Raw genomic sequence first — 24,621 nt, forward strand, 5'->3', positions numbered from 1 at the left:
TAAACTGCTACAACTCAATAAAAGATTCTGTTCTCCTGCAATTGACTTGTCTTAGCGCTCTGCAGTGCCCGCCCTCGCTGGGAAGCTTCAACCTCAGAAGCGTGATTCACTGGGAACAGTAGGAGCCTGAGACCAAAAAAACACTCAGCATTTTGAAGAAATAATTTGATTCATTAATTTCTGCATTCGTTTAGCAATATTTATGGAGTTTCTGCCACATGGCAGGCATTGGGGTGGACACAAAGGAAATAATTAGCAACAAAACTATACTGAACCAGTCTCTTGGCCAAACAGTTACCAAGGAATTACAATGGAGTGAAGGGCAGGGTCCCAGGCCAGGGTGTGTGTGTGCACAGGAAGGGTCCCCTAAACCTGCTGGGCAGGCCAGGAAGGCCTCTCTGTCAGGAAGTGGCATCTCAACAGGTTAATCCAGAGGAGTTGGTGGCGATTAGCCAGGAAGAGTCTGGCCGCCCTAGAAGCACTTAGACTCACATCAATGTGAACTGCAGACTGTAGGGCAGGAGTTGGGGTGAAGGGAAGTGGCAGGAATTGAGACACATCCTAGAGGTCAGATGTCCAGAGTTGGTGACAAGATGCTCAGAACACAGGCCAGGCATGGTGGCTCATGCCTGTAATCCCAGCACTTTCGGGGGCTGAGGCGGGTGGATCATCTGAGGTCAGGAGTTTGAGACCAGCCTGGCCAACATGGTGAAACCTCATCTCTACTAAAAATACAAAAATTAGCCAGGTGTGGTGGCGCACGTCTGTAATCCCAGCTACTTGGGAGGCTGAGGCATGAGAACTGCTTGAACCCAGAAGGTAGAGGTTGCAGTGTGCTGAGATCACACCATCACACTTCAGCCTGGGTGACAGAGTGAGACCCCGTCTCAGGAAAAGCAAAAAGCTCAGCACATGAGCAGCAAGGTGGGAGGTGACGCTACCCACCAAAAGAAGGCAGGCAGTAAAAAGACGGCTTCTGCCGGACACATCGGGTGGGTGCCCACCAGTCATCCCAATGGGAAAGTCCAGGCGGCAGTTGGATATGCAGCCTGGCACTCAGGAGTGAGACCTGGACCACGGACAAAGCTCTAAGAGTCACCAATGCAACCCTTGGTGAACTCTGCTGCTGAGGACCTGGTGAGAGTGGTGGGAATCTGGGTCCATTGACTCCTTCAGTCATTCACTATGTCCCACCTGCTGCACGCCAGGCTCTGGGCAGAGAGCCACAATACAAAGCCCTATCCTCACGGAGCTGTCACTCTAATGAGACCCAGAGATAAGCAACGAGGAAATGCACAAATAAATAAAACTTCAGAAAGGGGAAGCAGGTGGGAGCTGGTTTGGTCAAGTGCCTGTCACTCCTGGGTTGGGTGGGACTCTGGCTCCGCTGCTCCTGGGGCCAGCTTGGCGGCTCTCTCTGTGATCCAGGAGCAGGGCTGTGTGGCACATAGCTGGAATGCCTGTTGCATTATTCCCAAGGGCTTCCTCCTTTTTCCTGTGACAGTGTGAGTTGCTGTCTCTTGCAACTAGCAGAACTTACTGCACCCTACTAATGTTTCTGGGTTCCACTGGATTAAGGCCTGAAGTATGCAGACAGTTAAGGCATCCTGACTCCCCCAGACTGAGTGACTGTCAGTAAATGCATCATCGCTATTGACCGGGCCCTTCCTGTAAGCCTCAGCCACAGAATGATTGCATCTGAGCAATAATCAGACTTCAAAACACAGGGAGAATGCTCCGAGCACCATTCCTGCTTTGCGAGTAACTTGTTAGATCTGGCAGATCACAGCATTTGTTAAGAAATACCTGGGAGGTGGTGGGTGAAAGTGATCTATGTGGAATGTAGATGTATTTTGATTGACTTTTAGTATTATAGAAAACATCAAACATTCTTTGCCCCCGCCATTCATCAATTTAAACTGCAAACTTCAACTCTCTGGCCAGAAATAAAAATTGTGAAGAATATCACCAATATAGGAAAATGCTTACGGTAATAGTAAGAATCATAACATTAAGCGAGAAAGGCAGAATATGAATATATACCTATGCTGTGATTGAAATTCTATAAAATTTGCACATGTACATGGACAAGGTCGGCTCAGGTAAAGAGGAAACGTTGATGAGAAAAACGGTCTTTTTTTCTACGGGAAATTCACACAGAACGTAACTGTAGAGAAAGAAACCGAGCAATGCTTTAAAGTGGCTGCCCAGTTGGAAAATTTCACTAGGGAAAAACTGAGGTGCAAATTTGACTTTTGGAAAAGAGATTACAGGTTATTTAGAAAACAGCAGCTAGGCGGGGCGCGGTGGCTCACACCTATAATCCTAGCACTTTGGGAGGCTGAGGCAGGCGTATCACCTGAGGTCAGGAGCTCGAGACCAGCCTGGCCAACATGGCGAAACCCCGTCTCTACTAAAGTACAAAAATTAGCTGGGTGTGGTGACGGGCACCTGTAATCACAGCTATGTGGGAGGCTGAGGCAGGAGAATTGCTTGAACCTGGGAGGTGGAGGTTACAGTGAGCCAAGATTGCACCACTGCGCTCCAGCCTGTGTGACAGAGCGGGACTCTGTCTCAGAAAAAAGAAAAAAGAAAGAAAGAAAGAAAGAAAAGAGATTACGTATTATTTAGAAAACAGCTGCTAAAGAGTCTTTGGGTCTCTGGCAAAGATGAAGTGAGCCAGTCTTCTTTCAACTAAGTCACCAACTGGACAAGGTTCTCAGCTGGAAAACACTCCCTTCTGGTATCCTGCTCCCAGAAGTGGTAGCAAGAACTTCTGGGAATAGAATGGAGCAGAACCTTCCTGAGCCCAAGGAACCAACAAAAAGTCAGAGAATGAACTCTTTCGAAACACAAAATGAAATTTCTCAAAGCCCAGGTCACGCTTTTTCTGTAAATTCTTTATCCCTGTGTCAGTAAGGACATGATATAGTCCAGAGAGAAAATTCTCAGCCACTACCTTACGCACAAGAAAATGTACCTTACGCAACAAGAAAATTCTTGTTGATGCCCAACCCACCAGGCTGCTGACGCCCAAGGGACAGTGCTCTTGAGGCAGAAGAATAGGGTCTGCAGGTAGGGAACCAAAGGGCGATTCACCCTGACTTCCTAGAACTAAATCGAAGGGAAAACCCCCACTTTTCATGCCTAAGTAACAAAAGGACCACTGGCTACTTCCTTTGCAAACCCCAATTTTTTCTGCCCTGCAGATGGGAAATGAAAGTACCTTTGATTGGTTGCTTTCTGCAACCAATCAGATGTTTGCATAGAAGTATAACTTTGTAACTTCAGCCTCTGATTGGTTGCAACCAATCAGACTGATTGCAGGGCCAAGTTTTCGTTTGCATAGAAGTGCAACTTTGTAACTTCACTTTAGCCTCTGATTGGTTACTTTCCACAACCAATCAAGATGTTTGCACACGAGTGTGACCTTTGTAACTTCACTTCAGCCTTTGGTTGGTTGCTTTCTGCAACTGATCAGACTGATTGTGGGCCAGCACTTCATTTACATGGGGTGAACACCAATTGGCCAATGGGAAACCTCCAGAAGTTATTTGGACTGAGAAGAATCTGTAACTGGGCCCTTAAGCGGCTGCTCGGCCCACTCCCACCCTGTGGAGTGTACTTTCATTTTCAGTAAGTATCTGCTTTTGTTGCTTCATTCTTTCCTTGCTTTGCGCATTTTGTCAATGCTTTGCGCATTGCTCAAAACACCAAGAACCTGGACACCCTCCAGCGGTAACACTGATCCATTTTACTGTGAAGGAGCCTCCTCGTGAGGCTCAGTCAGGTTCTTCAGGGAACTCCTAGTCAGATACAAACTCTCACAGAAAACCAAAAGGCTAGAATTTGGAACTAATAACTAGATAAGCTCCCAAGACAGCAAAAGTTTAGAACAAAGCAAACCATTCTCTATGGTTAGGCTGTTCCCTGACCCTGTTCCATTTTACAGATGAGAACACTGAAGTTCAGAGAGGAAAAGGAATGTCATCCAGGGAAGGAGAATCTGGGTCTCCCAACTCCCTGTCCGAAGTGTTTGATGTGACCCCTATTAATCCCAGCTCCAAGAGGGGACAGCAAAGCCCGTGGTGGACCTGAATTAGAACACAAGTACAGGTACAAAGGAGACCTGAGTCTGCCTCGCTCTGTTAATGTAGCTCTAATGCCGTCAATGATATTCAGAGAATTGCTAACAAGGGCAAGTGCGCAACTGTAATGGGTGGGGAGGGGAGGGTGGTGGTAATTCCAATTCCTTGCTTGGTGGAGAAAGGCAACAAGTGACTTTCCTAATTTTCTGATAAGCGTCTCTCCAGAGCTGAGCTGGGCCCCACATGGTTATGTCCATCACCTTACTGGAGATTCTAAGGCAATTGAGGACCCGCAAACAGGACCAGAGAGTTCAAGGCACTCTACATGCCTTCTGACTTTTCCAGAATAAATAATCAGAAGCCATCACTTCTCAGAATGCCTCACAAACATTATTTAAATTTTAATTTTTCAATCCCTCTAAAAGAAGAAACAGGGCCGGGTGTGGTGGCTCCTGCCTATAACCTCATAGCACTTTAGGAGGCTGAGGTGGGAGGACTGCTTGAGCCCAGAGTTCGAGACCAGCCTGGGCAATACAGTGAGACCTTATCTGTACAAAAAACACAAACATTAGCTGAGTGTGGTGGCACGCACCTCCCAGCCACTTGGGAGGTTGAGGTGGGAGGATCGCTTGAGCCCGGGGGTTGCAGGTTGCAGTGAGCAGAGATTGCGCCACTGCACTCCAGCCTGGGCGACAGACCGAGACTCTGTCTCAAAAATAAACATATAAAATTAGAAAAAAATAATAAAAGAAACAACTTATATACTTGGTTGTAGCTGCAAGGATTATCAGTTACCTCTGCCCATAACCCTTAAGTGAAGGGCTTGTCCAGAGGCCACCGATCTTGGATGACCTGGCAGGGGGAGTGGGACACTCCAGGTGTCTTAGTAGGGCCATTCCTAAAGTCTTAAAGTACGAGGGACTTCTGCACAGCACACACACATCGGGTTTGCATCTTCTCTGCAGTATGTGGAGTGTTTTATGCTGTAGCCTCAGAGATTTGGGTCTCTGCTTTTACAAAGTCATCCCCTAGAGATTACATGAGTACTTCAACAAGTACATCCAATTTCCTTTCGTACCCAAAGTCTGGGTTGTGGAGAATTCATGTGTCCTGCACTCCCTGGTTTCTTGGGGGAAATTGCCACTGATGGCCTATTTATTTTCCTTAGGAAAGCCAAGAAGAATGGGCCCAAAACCCACCGACTCACCAGACACAACGCCCCCCAGTGGTGGGCCATTAGTGCCAGGGCTTACCTGGGACGTCAATCAATCTTTTGTAGACATTTAAGAAAGCTGCTTCAGCTTCCTTGCTTCTTTTACTCAGTGCATCAATCTGAAAGGGAAGGAAAAGAAAGAAAAGAAAAACAAAGAGCTCAACATTTGTCAAGAGGTAATTTACAACGCATTACACATCTAGTGAATTCCCCTAGCAGGGGGAAGTCTGATTCCTCCACATAGATGCTTGACAACTGGGCTTCAACCTCTTAGAGGAAATGCCTGCAAACACAACAGGACCCTGTTCATAAAGGTAAACGAGGGAGGAGCAGAGATTTGAGAGTATGGAGCCATTCACTATACAGCAGGGAACAATGGGTGGATCTTCCATACAGAATGGTCTGGCACGCCCTTCCTGGTCTTTTTTCTTCTCCAAGTACTGACTTAAGAGCTGGCCATGTGCTAGACACTGCTGAGGATCAGAGGTGGGCAGGAAGAGACAGTTCCTACCCCCAGGAGCTCAGGGTCTAGGAGGGAAAAAGGTATGTAATGAACAAGTAATTAAATCCCTGGGGACATGGAGAACGGAACTTCAGGCAGTAAAGTTGTGACTTTAGAGCAGAGTCTTTAAAAGCATTTCACCCAGGTGGACGGGTAAGACACTGCATGTAAACGGACGAACACATTCAAATCCCGGGAGCAAGAATTTCATAAAAAAAATTTTTTTTTTTTTGAAACAGAGTCTTGCTGTGTCACCCAGGCTAGAGTGCAGTGGCACGATCTCAGCTCACTGCAACATTTGGCTGCCAGGTTCAAGCAATTCTCGTGCCTCAGCCTCCTAAGTAGCTGGAATTACAGGTGCCCACCACCATGCCCGGCTAAGTTTTGTATTTTGAGTAAATATGAGGTTTCATCATGTTGGCCAGGCTGGTCTTCAACTCCTGACCTCAGGTGATCTGCCCGCCTCAGCCTCCCAAAGTTGCTGGGATTACAGGCGTGAGCCACCGCATCTGGCCTGTGTGTTTTGTTTTAAAACACTTATTTGCATGTCAGCTTGTGCTCCATTCCAGATTAAGAGTCCACCAACACTGCTACAACACACCATGGGGCACAGGGGACCTGCGAGAGTCTGCCGGGTGGGAACATGGATACATATGCGGGAGCTGTGGGTGATGCAGCTGGACAAGCAAGTGGGGTGAGATTTTGAGGGGCACAAGGGTACATGGTGCAGGGAGACCCTCATCATCTGGGCAGTGGTCAGGGTGGAAAGAGCACAGGAGGGGGCAGGGAGGAAGAGACCCGTCGGACGTCACTGCCTTCATCCGAGTGAGATGCGCTGGGCAGTGGTTGGGGGTGTTGAGGAGGAGGAGAGGGCGGATGGAGAGATCAGAGACACACACAGTTGACGTGAGGCCCAGAAGAACAAGGCGAATCGAGGATGGTGCCCGGGATTCCAGATTAGGCAACTGGCGAGGTTTCGCTACAGTGGCCAGGATTGGTTTGTTTTGTGAGCTGACTAGCTGAGCCAGTTTCCCCTAGTGTAGACGTCTGTTCATCAACTATGCTGGACGCATATGCAAAGAGCCTGCCGTGGTTGGACCAACCTGGTAGAATATTCAGCTTACCTACACACTTGCTGAGACAACAGATTGCATTTTACAGCCGAAACATGCAAGATTGCACATGTACCAATGTCATACTGGCTCAGGCAAAGGACAGGAAATTATATATTCCGTCTGTCCCCTCCTAGAACTATGCTGTCTCCGATGTTATTACAGAGGCAAAGGATGTGGTTTAATTATAGGGCCTCTCACCTGAGCCACCGGGCAGTTTGTTAAGAGCTGAAAGAGGTCTCCTGATTAAGGATGTGGGGTGCTCAGAACTGGGGGACGATGGCTAGTGGGAGTTGGGCCTAGAAAACTGAACGCATAGCAGCCTAGTGCAATGCAAGCATTTCCACCTTCTAACAAGCTGTGCACCAAGATTCAAATTTGAAGTCAATTCTTTGGAACTCAGACACATTTCGACCCCCCTCAACCCGATAATAGAAGGCTATGATTCTGGACAGATGTGGCGGCTCACGCCTGTAATCACAGCACTTTGGGAGCCAGGCACAGGAACATGGCTTGAGCCCAGGAGTTCAAGACCAGCCTGGGCAAAATAATGAGATATCTACAAATTAAAATTTAAAAATAAAAATTTTACAAAAAACAAAAAAAATTAGCTGGGCAGGGTGGAAATGCACCTGTAATACCAGCTACTTGGGAGGCTGAGGTGGGAGGACTGCCTGAGCCTAGGAGTTTGAGGCTGCAGTGAGCTGTGTTCATACAACTGCACTCCAGCCTGGGCAACACAGTGAGACCCTGTCTCAAACAAAAACAAAAACAAAAACAAAAACAAGGTTGGGAATTTGGTGTTAAGTAGAGTTTCCGAACAATCTACAAGGACTTTTTGTTTGAGACGGAGGCTCGCTCTGTTGCCGAGGCTGGAGTGCAGTGGCGCAATCTCAGCTCACTGCAGCCTCTGCCTCCCGGGTTCAAACGATTCTCCTGCCTCAGCTTCCCAAGTAGCTGAGACTACAGGAGTGCGCTACCACGCCCAGCTAATATTTTTTGTATTTTTAGTGGAGACGGGGTTTTGTCATGTTGGCCAGGCTGGTCTTGAACTCCTGACCTCGGGGGTCAGGAGAGGTTACAGATATGAGCCACCATGCCTTGCTTACAAGACCGCCCTTTGTTTTTAAAATAACCCCCTCCCCCATTATTAGCAACTCATGCTCATTGTGTGATCAGAAAAATATCAAAAATACAGAAAAAACTTAAAAGTATAATTAAAATCCGCCACTCACAGGCAGGAGTCAAACTGTCAGGTCTTTATTTCTAATATATTTTTCTAATTATATATATATATAAAAAAAGAGTTGCAGTCAGGCACAGTGGCTCACGCCTGTAATCCCAGCACTTTGTGAGGCCAAGGCGGACGGATCACGTGGTCAAGAGTTTGAGACCAGCGTGGCCAAGGTGATGAAACTCCATCTCTACTTAAAATACAAAAATTAGCCGGACATGGTGGTGTGCACCTGTAATCCCAGCTACTCAGGAGGCTGAGGCAGGAGAATTGCTTCGATTGTACCCGGGAGGTGGAGGTTGCAGTGAGCTGAGATGGCACCACTGCAGTCCAGTCTGGTGACAGAACAAGACTCTGTCTCAAAAAAAAAGAGTTACATGAAATGCAGACACACAGACAAACAAGAGAGAGATGTATGATACATTAGAGTGGTCTTGGACTGGGGGTGATGGGAAGGAGGGGCTGGTGGATGCCAACTGACGGGTGTGGGATTTCCTTTTGGGGTGATGAAAATGTTTTACAATTGTCTGTGGTGAGAGCTGTACAACTTTGTGAATATCCTAAAAGTCAATGAACTCCAGACTTTAAATGGGTGAATTATATGGTATGTGAATTATATCTCAATCAAGCTGCTTAAAGCTGCTTAAAACGTACGTACTTGAAATCAGCCTATACGTAAGATTGTGCATTGTGCTTTCTTTTCCTGTCGTATCATGTACCTTTCTCAATATCTATTACAAATTTTGGGAACTGTCTAAATGGCACTGTTTCAACTGTACCTAAGCCCGCATATTATAGATATCTGGAGTAAGCAATGGATTTAGAGTTGCTTCTCCGGATGAATTGGAACACTCCCTGGGGCTCAGTTCTAAGAGAGGCAGGTGGGTAGCAGAGTCTGTCCAGAAAGCTGGGCAGACGCCCTGGCTGCTGTCCGTACCGCTTGATGGCCACACAGAGGCTTCTCTTTCTGGCTTAGGACCTGCCTAGGGAGGGCCCCTCACTTCCCAGGTATTCCGACTGAGGGTACTGGGTGGCTGTGTCTCCTGGAAGCAAGGGCTGGGATCTGGAAGTATCCTGAACTCTGTCCTCCCATCTCCTGTTTGGGTTATTCCCGGGGATGTGGGGTTTGGTAATTTACATGGCACACTTCAGGGCTGTAACGGGCTGAACTGTGTCTCTCGAAAGATGATGAAGTCCTGACCCCCAATACCTGTGAAGGTGACCTTATTTGGAGCTAGGGTCTCTGCAGGTGATCAAGGTAAGGCAAGGTCATTAGCCGGGGCCCTCGTCCAATAGGATCCAATAAGGAGGAGAAACTAGACACAGAGATAGACACGTAGACAGGTAGGATGTCACAGGGAGATGAAGGAGAGACTGGGTTGATGATCTATAAGAGGAAGATGACCAGGAAACCACCAGAAGCTGGAACAGGGACACAGCAGATTCTCCCCTACAGCAAGCAGAAGGAACCAGCCCCATGGACACCGGGGTTTTAAAACCACTCCACTGACCCGGGAGCGGTGGCTCACACCTGTAATCCCAGCACTTTGGGAGGCCAAGGCGGGTGGATCACGAGGTCAGGAGATGTAGACCAGCCTGGCCAACATGGTGAAACCCTGTCTCTCCTAAAAATACAAAAATTAGCCGGGCATGGTGGCGGGTGCCTGTAATGCCAGCTACTCAGGAGGCTGAGGCAGGAGAATTGCTTGAACCCAGGAGGCGGAGGTTGCAGTGAGCCGAGATCACGCCACTGCACTCCAGCCTCGTGACAGAGCGAGACTCCATCTCAGAACAAAACAAAAAACCCAACCACTCCATGAGTGTCAGTGTCGTTTTATCTAAACCGGCATAAAAACCAAAAACCCTAGTGTTCCTCCACTCATCAGAGCTGTATCACAGGGACCATGACTCTCAGTCCTCTCTGCATGCCCTCCTCCACTAACACAGAGAAATTCCAGCCCAGTCCTGAGGAACACGGTCAGGCTGATGAGTTTAATTAATTCAGTATGCAAACAGACCATGAGGTTTCTTAAAAGAGACTACTTAAAAGATCCTTTTCTAAATGATGAAGTCCCCTCAGCCGCATAGACAAGAATGGGCCTCAAGGCTGGGCGCGGTGGCTCATGCCTGTAATCCCAACAATTTAGAAAATGGAGGCAGAAGTTCAAGACCAGCCTGGGCAGCAGAGTGAGACCCTATCTCTACCAAAAATAAAAATTAGCTGGGCACGGTGGCAATCACCTGTAATCCCAGCACTTTGGGAAACCGAGGTGGGAGGAGGGCTTGAGCCTAGGAGTTCAAGACCAGCTTGGGCAGCAGAGTGAGACTCTATCTCTACGAAAGAATACAAATTAGCCAGGCACGGTGGTACACGCCTGCAGTCCCAGCTACTTGGAGGCTGAGGTGGGAGGATCACTTGGGCCCAGGGGTTCAAGGCTGGAGTGAGCTATGATTGAGCCACTGCACTGCAGCCTGGATGACCAAGCGAGACCCTGTCTTAAAATAAAAACCAGAATGACCCTGAAGTTGGAGTTCGGTCCATCCTCCCTCTGCAGCTCACCCAGTCAGCGGCGGGTTGTCCCTTCATGTGACTTCCCTGCTGCAGCCGGTGACCTCCTTGTTCCGTGCTTTGCTTACTCGAAACACCCTTTGCTAGCCTCTCCGTCTACTCAAAACCCATCTATGCTGCGAGACCCAAGGCACACACAACTTCCTCCAGACCTGGAGCTGGGTTCCTGGGCTGCTCTGAGTCTGGAGGGAGGGAGGGAGCCAGGGCTTTGAATGCCAGCCCCACCTCATCTGCTCGAGGAGGAGACAGCAGCGGCCTCCTGGGGTTGGACAAGTCACTGACCTACCCTGGCCAGGGCCCCAGTACCAGACACAACACAGTGACTGCCACACACGACAGCTTCCCCCCAGGTGTCCACATGACTACTGGCCAGGAAGAGTACCTGTGGGAGGGAGGGAGGAACGGACAATATCCTGCTCATCTTCATGCTCATGCTGGCCCCCCATCCCCTCGCGGCCATCCTGCAGGAAGCCCAGCCTGTCCATTGCGTGCCTTGGAGGTGCAAGCCAGGGCTTGGTAACACAGCTGCCTCTGAGAAGGGGAGGGATCTGAATGAGCAAACGTCTGAGGCAAGGTCTTAAGGCAAGGATTGCTGAAGAGAGGATCCTAGGCTAGGGTTCCAGCTCGCTGTGCCTGCGTGCATGTTAGCTTGAGGTAGGTACCATGCCCTTAAAACCATTTAAAGCCAGCACCGTTGCTCATGCCTGTAATCCCGGCACTTTGGGAGGCCAAGGTGGGAGGATCGCTTGAGCCCAGGAGTTCAAGACCAACCTGGGCAACATAACAAAACCCCATTTCACACACACTCTCACACAGACACAAAACCATTTAGAAGAAGCTAAACTGAGAAGGATCTAGAGACGGTTAGACACTGGCCTGCGGCCTTGGGTAAAACCTGTCCTGCTCTGAGGGATCAGCCTCTTTTTCAGGCTCACCTCCTGCCATGCCTCACACTCCTGCCACACCCAGTCACTCCCAATTCCCAGAACACATGAGCAATTTCCCCTCCGCCTGGAAGGCGCCTCCCAGGAATGCTACCCTGATCCCCAGGTTCAGAGCAGATCCATCTCCCAGCCATGGCCACTCCCACCACCACCTGGGGCTGTCCTGGAGTTTTAGGATGACAGATAAGGCTGCCTGATTCAGGGATCCTGAATTCCTGGAAAACTAAGCTGTAGCATCAACTGTCTTTCCTCCCGAGCACGGGCACACAGCGGGTGTTTAATATGCTTTTAATATCTTCTGCAATGGCCAATTGCATGGTCTGCAGATGTGACCCAACGGTTCAGGAACCCAGGTATAAAAATTTATGAAAATGCTCAATATGTAAAGAGTTCTTGACTGGGCATGGTGGCTCACGCCTGTAACCCCAGCACTTTGGGAGGCCAAGGTGGGTGGATCACTTGAGGTCAGGGGTTCGAGATCAGCCTGGCCAACATGGTGAAACCCTGTCTCTACTAAAACTAAAAAAATTAGCTGGGTGTGGTGGCAGGCACCTGTAATCCCAGCTTCTCAGAAGGCTGAGGCATGAGAATTGCTTGAACCTGGGAGGAGGAGGTTGCAGTGAGCCGAGATCGCGCCATTGCACTCCAGCCTGGGCGACAGAGTAAGACTCTGTCTCAAAAAAAAAAAAAAAAAAAAAAGAAAGAAAGAAAGAAAAATAAATGCTTAATATGTAAAGAGTTATCTGTGTAGTAAGCATTTGTTTTGTGTGCTGTGAGATGATGACAGTCACTTGGCTGGTAGTAGCTCCTGGGAGGTGTCTTTCTCTACTGTACACACCCAACAGCGCTCTCCAGCTGTCTTCCTGCGGTAACCCGCACATCTGCCCTAATGGCTGCTACTGGATTCCACGGTTATGTTTTCAGCAGCATCACTTTCATAAGGTTGAGTTTTTTTTTTTTTTTTTAAATGTAGTGTTACATTTACTTACTTACTTACTTAATTTATTTATTTATTTTGAGAAGGAGTCTCGCTCTGTCACCCAGGCTGGAGTGGCAATGGCATGATCTCGGCTCACTGCAACCTCCCCTCCTGGGTTCAAGCGATTCTCCTGCCTCAGCCTCCTGAGTAGCTGGGATTACAGGCACCTGCCACCATGACCAGCTAATTTTTGTATTTTTAGTAGACAGTTCTCACCATGTTGGCCAGGCTGGTCTCGAACTCCTGACTTCAAGTGATCCACCAGCCTCGGCCTCCCAAAGTGCCGGGATTACAGGCATGAGCCACCGTGCCCGGCTAAGTGTTACATTTGAAGACAAATGTGTAGGTGCAATGGCTCATGCCTATATAATCCCAGCAATTTGGGAGGCCGAGGTGGGAGGATCGTTGAGTGTAGGAGTTCAAGATCAACCTGGGCAACATAGCAAGATCCTGTCTCTACAAAAAAAAAAAAAAAATTAGCTGGGTGGGTGTGGTGGTGCATACCTGTGGTCCCAGCTCCTTGGGAGGATCCCTTGGGCCCAGGAGGTCAAGGCTCCAATGAGCTATGATTGCACCACTGCACTCCAGCCTGGGTGACAGTGAGACCCTGTCTCAAATAAAATAAAATAAAGACAAATGTCCATAGGAAGGTATTTTAATCTAGCTCTCAATCAGTACCTGATTATGACAGTATAAAAACTAGGTTTGGAAAACGAGTTCATAGAAATCCACCAGATCTCTGAGCTATGGAAGGGGTGAGAAAGTGCCCAACCACGCGAGTGACAGCGGGGCTGTGCTGTGGGTTCCCAGAGTCACACAGAATATGCTGCTGCCGCTCCCAACTACCATCCAGGCTCCCTGGAGGAGGCGTCACACATCTCTGCCCACTGCCACGTGATTTGTGGTGTAACAGCAACTTCCCCCTGGGTGCTTTCCTCCCCAGTGATGTCAGGTGTGGCCACATGAAATGCTTTAGCCAATGGTATCTAAGTGATGGTGTCTTATCTGAGCGTTAAGATCTAAGAGCCTGTGTGCTCCCTCCCTCTGCTGCGAGGACCTTATAGGACCTGCTTCCTCTACTGAGATCCTAGAATGAGGACCACCCACAGGGCTGGGGCACAGTCACAGCTAACCCCCAGCCAACATGACATATGAACAAGAAATGATCTTTGGTTGCCACAGGCCACTGAGATTTGTAGCAGTTTGTTTGTTACTGCAGCATAATCTAGTAAAAGCTGATGGTTACAGATCTCAAGAGCTGGCCGTATCTCTAAGAGAGTAACATACAGTGCCAGGCATAGTGGCTCACTCCTGAGCTCAAGTGATCTACCCGCCTCAGCCTCCTGAAGTGCTGGGATTACAGGCATGAGCCACTGTGCCTGGCCAAGAAGTGCTGTGTATTTTGAAATAAAAAAGGCTCATCTCTCCACTGTACCACAGGGGCCTGGCCATGCCTGTGTGGTAGGCAAGTCTACGCCACATACAGCCAAGAGCCTGGGCATGCTGTTGGCACACCAGGGTTTGATTTCCAGCTCCAACATAAAACAGGTGCTCTGCCTGTGCCATTGAATTAACCTATCTGGGCCTCAGTTTTTTCATCTGCGAAGTGGGGCGATACATCTTGGTTGCTGTGCAGATCAAAGCAGTGGCAGCCCTTGGAAAACAGTGAAGGAACTGCTGTCTCACCAGCTTCACTTCTCAGATGCAGAAACCCACCAAGTTACTTGGAACCTGGCCCCTGGCCCCTCCTAGGGATATGATAACATCCAGCATTGCACACTGGGGCTGGGGGCCACATGGTCAATGGAAAGAGCATGTGATTTGATGGAAAGACAGACTTCGGTTTGAATCCTAGTTCCGGCACACACTGGCTGGGTGACTGGGAGGCACGTTACTTAAATGCTGAAGTCTTTGGCTGGGCACGGTGGCTCACGCCTGGAATCCCAGCACTTTGGGAGGCCAAGGCGGGCAGATCATGAGGTCAGGAGATTGAGACCATCCTGGCTAACATGGTGAAACCCTGACTTTACTAAAAAAATACAAAAAAATTAGACAGGTGTGGCGGTGGGCACCTGTAGTCCCAGCTACTCGGGAGGCTGAGGCAGGAGAATTGCTTGAACCCAGAAGGCGGAGGTTGCAGTGACCCAAGACACCATGCCACTGCACTCCAGCCTGGGCAACAAAGTGAGACTCCGTCTCAAAAAAAAAAAAACCGTATATACACACACACACATACACACACACACACACACACACACACACACACACACACACACACACACTGAAGCCTTGGTCTCTTTGTCTATTAAGTGAGGGTAGTAACTCCCTCCTTGTTGAGCTGTTGTGGGAACCTCCTACATCAAGTATCTGACACTGGACAATGTCTGGATAGGAACTGGGTCAACATCATAACCTTCGATAATAAATCCAAAGTCAGCACCTTTCTTTCGACCACACCATAGGTTATTCCCTGTCATGATAAAACCAAGCAGGAAGCCAAGATGTGGAAAGTCCTGGAGAACCAGGACCCTAAGCAACATATTTTTTTTTTTTGAGATGGAGTCTTGCTCTGTTGCCTAGGCTGGAGTGCAGTGGCACGATCTTGGCTCACTGCAAGCTCCGCCTCCCGGGTTCACACCATTCTCCTGCCTCAGCCTCTCGAGTAGCTGGGACTACAAGTGCCCGCCACCATACCCGGCTAATTTTTTTGTATTTTTTTAGTAGAGTCAGGGTTTCACCATGTTAGCCAGGATGGTCTCAATCTCCTGACCCCATGATCCGCCCGTCTCGGCCTCCCAAAGTGCTAGGATTCCAGGTGTGAACCACTGCGTCCGGCCCCTAAGCAACATTTAAGACCACAGTGACAATGGCATATTCAAGAACAATCCACTAGCCTGTATACCCTGGGAGTTTACAAGCTAATGATTCAGAAATAAACACAGGCCATTAAAAGAATTTTCAGATCGATGAGCTCTGTCGGACTATAGGCCAATAAAAATCAACAAAGCTGCAGGGATATGATAGGGTAGTTTTGTCTCACTCGAAGTCTGGCTGTAGAATGTTTTCAACAGCAAAGCATGGTTTGAAGGGCCACATGAAACGCTAGAAGTCAGCTAAGACTGACCCGGGTGCTGTCCGAAAGAGACACCTATGCAGGCCAAAGCTTGAGGGTTTTAATTTTTTTTTTTTGAGATGAAGTCTCACTGTCACTCAGGCTGGAGTGAGGTGGCATGATCTCAGCTCACTGCAACCTCCACCTCCTGGGTTCAAGTGATTCTCCTGCCTCGGCCTCCTGAGTAGCTGGGATTACAGGCACCCGCCACCACGCCCGGCTAATTTTTATATTTTTATTGGACGAGGTTTCACCATGTTGGCCAGGCTAGTCTCGAACCCCTGACCTCAAGTGATCCACCTGCCTTGGCTTCCCAAAGTGCTGGGATTACAGGTGTGAGCCACCGCGCCTGGCCCCACTTAGTAAAGTTTCTAAGAGGAAAACTAGAGAGGCCCCGAAGAAGCCGCTGGTTTGGAGAAAGGATGTGGGATCCATAGAGGAGATTTGTGGCAGGGGATAGCACAAGATTAAAAGCCAAGATGATAAAAAAAGCAACAAGCATTTCTATTCTCCTTGAGTTTACGAAGCCCTTCCAAGTTCATCTGCCATTCTGGCTGTCAACATCTATCTGAAAGGCTGTCTTGGGGAAGAAAGATTAGCTGTCTTCTCTCTCCCCACAGTGCAAAACCAGAATGAGCAAGTAAATGCTCCAGTACGGCAGATCACGGCTTAGACAACAGGGAAACCTGCCGGCAGCAGGCTCTTCAGAGGAAGGAGGTGCTGGTTGCTTGCTCACCCCTGCTTCACTTCTTCCTTCATTCTGTCAATAAAGTTGTTTAAGGAGGCTAAGATGTGCTAGGTGGTGTTCTATCCCAGCCTATGGGAGACAGAGATTCCTACTGCGGCTCCCAAAAAGCTTAAGATGGGGTAATGCTCCCCTACCCTACCTCCCTCCAGTAAATCCCGGTGGGGGTGTGGGGGGCAGGCTTCCTAGGGAATAAATGCCTACCTGAGATTTTTACATCACCATTGTTGTGAGTAGATAATATATGTGTACAATAAAAAAAATTGTAAAGGTATAAAAACATACACATTCAGCAAGACTGCACAATGCAAGATCAATATATGGGCGTACCTTGAAGATAACGCAGGTTTGGTTCCAGACCACCATAAGAAAGTAAAAACAGACCAGGTGCGGTGGCTCACGCTTGTAATCCCAGCACTCTGGGAGGCTGAGGAAGGTGGATCACCTGAGGTCAGGAGTTTGAGACCAGCCTGGCCACGATCGTGAAACCCTGTCTCTACTAAAAGTATGAAAAAAAAAAAAAATTAGCCAGGTATAGTGGTACATGCCTGTAATTCCAGCTACTCAGGAGGCTGAGGCATGAGAATCGCTTGAACCCATAAGGTGGAGGTTGCAGTGAGCCGAGATTGTGCCACTGTACTCCAGCCTGAGTGACAGAGTGAGAGTGCCTCAAAAATAGAAAAAAAAAAAGGCAAATATGACAAAAAGAGCGAATATTGTAATTAAGCAAGTTGCATAATTTGTTGGGTTTTCCAGTGAATATAAAAGTTATGTTTATATCATTGTCTATTAAGTATGTAATAGCTCTATGTCTCAAAAAATGTACATATGTTAATTAAAAAATACTTTATTGCCAAAACATGCTAACGATTATCTGAGCTTTCAGAGAGTTGTGATGTTTTTGCTGATGGAGAGTCTTGCCTTGGTGTTGATGGCTGCTAGACTGATCAGCGTTGTGGTTACTGAAGGCTGGGGTGACTGTGGCAATTTCTTAAAATAAGAAAACAGTGAAACTGGCTATGCTGATTGACTCTTTCATTAACACAAGATTTCTCTGTATCATGCAATGCTGTTTGATAGATTTTTACCCACAGAACTTCTTAAAAAATGTGAGTTGATCCTCTCAAACCCAGCCACTGCTTTATCAACTCAGTTTATGGAATATTCTAAATCCTTTGTTGTCATTTCAACAATATTCACAGCATCTTCACCAAGAGTAGTTTCCATCTCAAGAAACCACTTTCTTTGCTCATCATAAGAAGCAGCCCCTCATCCATTCAAGTTTGATCATGAGGTTGCAGCAATTCAGTCACATCTTCAGGCTCCATTTCTAATTCTAGTTCTCTTGCTATTTCCACCGCATCTGCAGTTCCCTCCTCCACTGAAGCCCTGAACCCCTCAAAGTCATCCATGAGGGTTGGAATCCATTTCTTCCAAACTCCTGTTCATGTTGCTATTTCAACCCCCTCCCATGAATCACAAATGTTCTTCATGGAATCTAAAATGGTGACTCCTTTCCAGAAGGAAAGAATTTCTACTTAATTTGCCTAGATCTATCAGAGGAATCACCATCTATGGCAGCTGTAGCCTTACAAAATGTATTTCTTAAAAAATAAGACTTGAATGTCAAAATTACTCCCTGATCCATGTGCTGTAGAATGCAGGTTGTGTTAGCAGGCATGAAAACAACACTCATCTTGTACATCTCCATCAGAGCTCTTGTTGACTAGGTGCACTGTCAATGAGCAGTCATATTTTGAAAAGAAACTTTTGGCTGGGCACGGTGGCTCATGCCTGTAATCCCAGCACTTTCGGAAGCTGCGACGGATGGATCACAAGGTCAGGAGATCAAGACCATCCTGGCTAACACGGTGAAACCCCATCTCTACTAAAAATACAAAAAATTAGTCGGGCATGGTGGCAAGCGCCTGCAATCCTAGCTACTCGCGAGGCTGGGCAGGAGAATCACTTGAACCCAGGAGGCAGAGGTTGCAGTGAGAGGAGATTGCACCACTAGACTCCAGCCTGGGTGACAGAAAAAAAAAAAAAAAGGAATCTTTTTATCAGCTGGGTGCGGTGGCTCATGTCCGTAATTCCAGTATTTTAGGAGGCTGAGGGGGGGGGCGGATCATGAGGTCAGGAGTTCGATACCAGCCTGGCCAACATAGTGAAACCCCGTCTCTACTAAAAATGCAAAAATTAGCCGGGCATAGTGATGGGAGCCTGTAATCCCAGCTACTCAGGAGGCTGAGACAGGAGAATCACTTGAATTTGGGAAGCAGAGGTTGCAGTGTGCCAAGGTTGTGCCATTGCACTCCAGCCTGGGCGACAAGAGCTAGACTCCGTCTCAGAAAAGAAAAGAACCTTTTCTTCTTCTGGGCAGTAGGTCTCAACAGTGGGCTTAAAATATTCAGTAAACCATGCTGTAAACAGATGCTGTGATCCAGGCTTTATTATTCCATTTCTAGTATAGGCAGAGTAGGTATAGCTTAATTCTGAAGGGCTGTAGGATTTTTCCAAATGGTAAATGAGCAATGGCTTCAACTTCAAGTCACCAGCTGCATTATCTCCTAACGAGAGTTGGCTTGCATTTGGAAGCTTTGAAGAAAAGACACTGACTTCTCTTTAGCTATGCAAGTCCTAGATTATATCTTCTTTCAAGAGAAGGCTATTTTACCTACATTGAAAATCTGTTGTGTAGCGCCATCATCTTCACTGATTATCTTAGCTAGATCTTCTGGATAACTTGCTGCAGCTTCCACCAAAGCATTTGCTGCTTTACTTTGCACTTTTGTATTATGGAGATGAATTATTTCCTTAATCATCATGAACCAACCTCTGCTAACTTCCAACTTTTCTTCTGTAGCTTCCCCACCTCTGTCAGCCTTCACAGAATTGAAGACTCAGGGCCTTGGCTTGAGAGAATTAAGACTCAATTAAAAGAATTAGACTTTGGCTTAAGAGAATGTTGTGGCTGGTTTGATTGTCTATCCAGCCACCAAAATTTTCTCCCTAACAGAAATAAGGCTTTCTTATCATTCATGTGTTCATTGGAGCGGCACTTTTCATTTTCTTCATGAACTTGTCCTTTGCACTAATGACTGGGCTAACTGGTGCAAGAAGTCTAGTTTTTAACCTACCTCAGCTTCCAACATGCCTTTCTCACTGAGCTTAATCATTCCTAGCTTGTAACTTAAAGTGAGAGACATGTGACTGTTCCTTTCATTTGATTAAACAGGCCGTTGTAGGATTATTAATTCAACTAATTTCAATACTGTTGTGTCTCAAGAAATAGGGAAACCCAAAGACAGGAAGAGATGGGAAACAGCTGGTTGGTGGAATAGTCAGAACACACACAATATTTATCAATTAAGTCTGCCATCTTATATGGGGCACAGTTTGTGGTGTCCCCAAACAATTACGATAGTAATATCAAAGCTCCCTGACTGCAGATCACCATATCTGATATAATAATAGTGAATAATTGGAAATACTGTGGGAATTACCAAAATGTGACAAAGAGAAATGAAGTGAGCACCTGCAGTTGGGAAAATAATGCTGACACACTTGTTTGACTCAGGGTTGCCACAGACTTCAATTTGTGAAAAAACACAATTATCTTCAAAGCATAAAAAAGTGAAGCTCAATGCAACAAAGTATCCCTGTAAAAAAAATTGTTTGTCTTTCTATATGTTTGCAATAAATGATCTGAAAGTGAAAGTAAAAAAAAAAATCCATTTATAATAGCATCACAAAAAGCATAAAATACTTAGGAATAAATTTGGCAAAAGAAATACGAAACTTGTGCTCTAAAAACCATAAAACACTGCTGAAAGACACTAAACTAAATGGAAAGATGGCCAATGCTTATGGATTGGAAGACTTAATATTTTTAAGATGGCAATAGTCACCAAGTTGATTTACACATTCAAGGTAATGCCTATCAAAATTCCAGCTGGTTTTTTTTTTTTTTGGAGACAGGGTCTCACTCTGTCACCCAGGTTGGAGTGCAGTGTCACAACCTCAGCTCGTTGCAACCTCCAACGCCCAGGCTGAAGTGATCCTCCTGCCACAGCCTCCTGAGTAACTGAGACTACAGGAATGAGCCACCATGCTTGACTAATCTTTAACTTTTTTCTTGGAGAGATGAGATCTCATATTGTCCAGGCTGGTCTTGAATTATTAGGTTCAAGTGATCCTCCCACCTTGGCCTCCCAAAGTGTTAGAATTACAGGCAAGAACCCCTGTGCCGAGACCCAGCTGGCTTCTTTGCAGAAATTGACAAGTTGATTCTAAGATTCATACGAAAATGCAGTGACCCCAAATAACTAAAATAATTTTGAAAAAGGAAACAAGATTGGAGGAGTCACACCTCTCAATTTCAATACTAAATACAAAGCTACATTGACCGGAACTGGTAGTGGCATAAGGATAAACATATAGATCAATACAGCCCAGAAAGGAACCCTCATAGTATGATCAACTGATTTTTGACAAGAGTGACAAGACAATTCCATGGTAAAAGAACAGTGTTTCAACAAATGTTGCTGGGACGACTGGATATCCACATGCAAAAGAGCAAAGTTTGATCCCTACCTCACACCATATGCAAAAAATTAACTCAAAATAAATCAAAGACCAAAATGTATGAGCTGAAACTATAAAACATCTTAAAAGAAAACACAGGTATAAACCTTTATGACCTTGGATTAGGCAATGGTTTCTTAGGTATGATGCAAAAGCAGAAATACCAGAAGAAAAATCAATAAATTGGATTTCATCAAATGTAAAACTTCTGTGCTTCTAAAGATGCTACCAAGAAAGTGAAAAGAGAGGCTGGGTGCAGTGGCTCACACCTGTAATCCCTGCACTTTTGGAGGCTGAGGCAGGTGGATCACCTGAGGTCAGGAGTTCGGGACCAGCCTGGCCAACATGGCAAAACCCTGTCTCTACTAAAAATACGAACATTAACTGGGCATGGTGGCACACACGACTGTGATCCCAGCTACTCAGGAGTCTGAGGCAGAAGAATGGCTCGAACCTGGGAGGCAGAGGTTGCAGTGAGCCGAGATCGTGCCACTGCACCCACCCGGGGCAACAAGGTGAGACTCTGTCTCAAAAAAAAAAAAAAAAAGAAAGTGAAAACACAACCCGCAGAATGGAAGTTTTGAAAAGATACTCCAGAATATATAAGCCCTCTTACAACTCATTAAATAAAAAAAAACAATTAGCCTGGCACAGAAAGACAAACATCTCATATTCTCATGTATTTGTGTCATATAAACATAAAAACAATTTAACTCTTGGACAGAGAGCAGAAGGATGGTTACTAGAGACTGGAAGGGGTAGTGGAGCTGGAAAGGTGGTTATGGTTAATGGGTACCAAAAAAGCCAGGAGGAACGAATTAAGACCTATTATTTGATAGCACAAAAGGGTGATTACAGTCAATAACTTAATTGTACATTTAAAAGTAATTAAAGAAGTATAATCGGATTGTTTGTAACACAAAGGATAAATGCTTTAGGTGATGGATACCCCATTTTCCATAATGAGGTTATTACACATAGCATGCCTGTATCAAAACATCTCATGTGCCCTACCCCATAAATATATACGTCCCCACAAAAATTAAAAATAAAATTTTAATAAAAGTAACTGAATTAGAATATGGGCAAAGGATCTGAACAGATATTTCTCCAAAGATACAAATGGCCAACAGGCACATGAAAAGATGCTCAATGCCAATACTCATTAGGGAAATACAAATCAAAACCACAATGAGATACCACAACATCCACTAGGATGACTATCATCAAAAAGATAATGGGGCCAGGCACGGTGGCTCATGCCTATAATCCCAGCACTTTGGGAGACTGAGGCGGGCAGATCACCTGAGGTCAGGAGTTCGAGATCAGCCTGGCCAACATGGTGAAACTCCATCTCCACTAAAAATACAAAAAAATTAGCTGGGCATGGTGGCACGCGCCTGTAATCCCAGCTACTCAGGAGGCTGAGGCAAGAGAATCGCTTGAACCTGGAAGGCAGAAGTTGCATTAAGCCGAGATCACACTACTGCATTCCAACCTGGGCAACAGAGCGAGACCCTGTCTCCAAAAAAAAAAAAAAAAAAAAAGATGATACTAAGTGTTAGAAAGGATGTCGAGAAATTGAATTGGAACCCTCCTATACTGCTGACAGAAATGTAAAATCATGCAGCCACCTTGGAAAACAGCTTGGCCGTTTCTCAAAATGTTAAAAATAGTTACCCTATTACCCAGCAATTCTACCCCTAGGTGCATAGGCAAGACAGACAAAATGTTTACCTGCACAAAAACTTGTATATGAATATTCATAGAAGCATTACTCATAAAAGTCAAAAAGTGGGAAAAAAGCTACAAATGGCCATCGGCTAATAATTGGATAAATAAAACATGGGACATCCACACAATGGAATATTATTCAGCCATAAAAAGAATGAAAGCAAGTACTGGTATATGCTAGAGCATAGATGAATAGCGAAACCATGGTTAAGTAAAAGCCAGGAACAAAAAACTAATATATTATTTGATCTCATTGATATGAAATGTTAAGAATGGCCAAATCTACAGAGATAGAAGGGGAATTCATGGTTGCCAAGGTTGGGATAAATGAGGAGTGACTGCTAACGGGTATGAGGTTTCTTTCTTTCTTTTTAGACGGAGTATCACTTTGTTACCCGGGCTGGAGTGCAGTGGTGCAATCTCGGCTCACTGCAACCTCCGCCTCCCGGGTTCAAGTGATTCTCCTGCCTCAGCCTCCTGAGTAGCTGGGATTACAGGCGCGCACCACCATGCTTGGCTAATGTTTTTGTACTTCTTTTTTAGTAGAGACAGGTTTTCACCATGTTAGCCAGGCTGTTTTCAAACTCCTGACCTCAAGTGCCCTGCCCGACTTGGCCTCCCAGAGTGCTGGGATTACAGATGTGAGCCACCGCGCCCAGCCAGTGTGAGGTTTCTTTCTGAGCTGACAAAAATGTCCTGGAATTAGGGTGATAGCTGCACGACTTGGTGAATACACTAAAAGTCATTTAATTGTAAAGAAAAGCAAAGCGAAAACAAAAGTTGATAGTGAAAAGTAGGTCTTCCTCCCATCCACATCCACCTGTCCTCCAGCTGCCTGGTCTGGAGGTAAAGATGGTCTTGGGCATCCTCCCAGAGGTATTTATGCATTTACAATCTTCTATAGACATACACTGTCTTCCCTTTTTTTTTTTTTTGAGACAGAGTCTCGCTCTGTCACCCAGGCTGGAGTGCAGTGGCATGATCTTGGCTCACTGCAACCTGTCTCCCAGGTTCAAATGATTCTCCTGTCTCTAATTTTCCTACCCTAAGTAGCTGGGACTACATTTGCGCACCACCATGCCTGGCTAATTTTCTGTATTTTAGTAAAGACAGGGTTTCACCACGTTGGCCAGGCTGGTCTCAAACTCCAGAGCTCAGGTGATACACCCGCATCAGACTCTCAAAGCGCTGGGATTATAGGCATGAGCCACCATGCCCAGTCCTATATTTTTTTTTTTCAAACACAAATGATGGGCTATTACAGACGCTGCTCTGCATCCTGTGTTTTGCAAACTTAGGGCAAGTTTTAAAGAAGACAAAGATCATCTTTATTCGTGGTGGGAGGGACAAGGCTTCAGCAGGGAGAGGAGGGCTATTCAAAGATGCAGAGACGTGTTCAAACAGAGTGACCTGTTCAGAGAAGGGCAGGGACCTGCTGTGCCTTGGAGCAGAGGAGGTGACTGGGGAGACGTGAGGTGAGGAGGCAGGCAGGGGCCAGCCTGTGGAGGGTGGTGCAGGGGACCACACCCAGGGGCGGCAGCTTATGCTGAAGGGGAGTCCCTGAGGATGTCAATCAGGGTGGGAAATGAAGCGATCACTTGGGACAGTACGGCAACTGGTGGTAGACAGACCAGTCCAGGAAAGAGAGGGAGGAAGCTAACTGCTGGGAAGGAGGCAGCCGATTCCAGTGAGGTTAGGGGAATAGAATTCACAGGGTGTCAGCAGGGAGTGGTGGCATGCGCCTGTAGTCCCAGCTACTCGGGAGGCTGAGGTGGGAGGATCACTTGAGCCCAGGAGTTCGA

The 24,621-nt window shown here is 46.6% G+C and overlaps 1 protein-coding gene across 6 annotated transcripts in view; it reads right to left on the bottom strand.

Annotated features, from left to right (window-relative positions):
• The window catches only part of CUX1 (cut like homeobox 1), a 470,900-nt gene that overhangs the window by 205,724 nt on the left and 240,555 nt on the right, over nt 1-24,621 (bottom strand). For all 6 annotated transcript variants that reach the window (XM_030932800.1, XM_030932799.1, XM_030932798.1 and 3 more), the window contains exon 4: nt 5,342-5,420. In XM_030932800.1, coding sequence (XP_030788660.1) covers nt 5,342-5,420 — 79 coding nt within the window. The remainder of the gene's footprint in view (nt 1-5,341; nt 5,421-24,621) is intronic.

The sequence above is a fragment of the Rhinopithecus roxellana genome, chromosome 6, assembly GCF_007565055.1.
Source record: "Rhinopithecus roxellana isolate Shanxi Qingling chromosome 6, ASM756505v1, whole genome shotgun sequence".
Lineage (NCBI taxonomy): Eukaryota > Metazoa > Chordata > Mammalia > Primates > Cercopithecidae > Rhinopithecus > Rhinopithecus roxellana.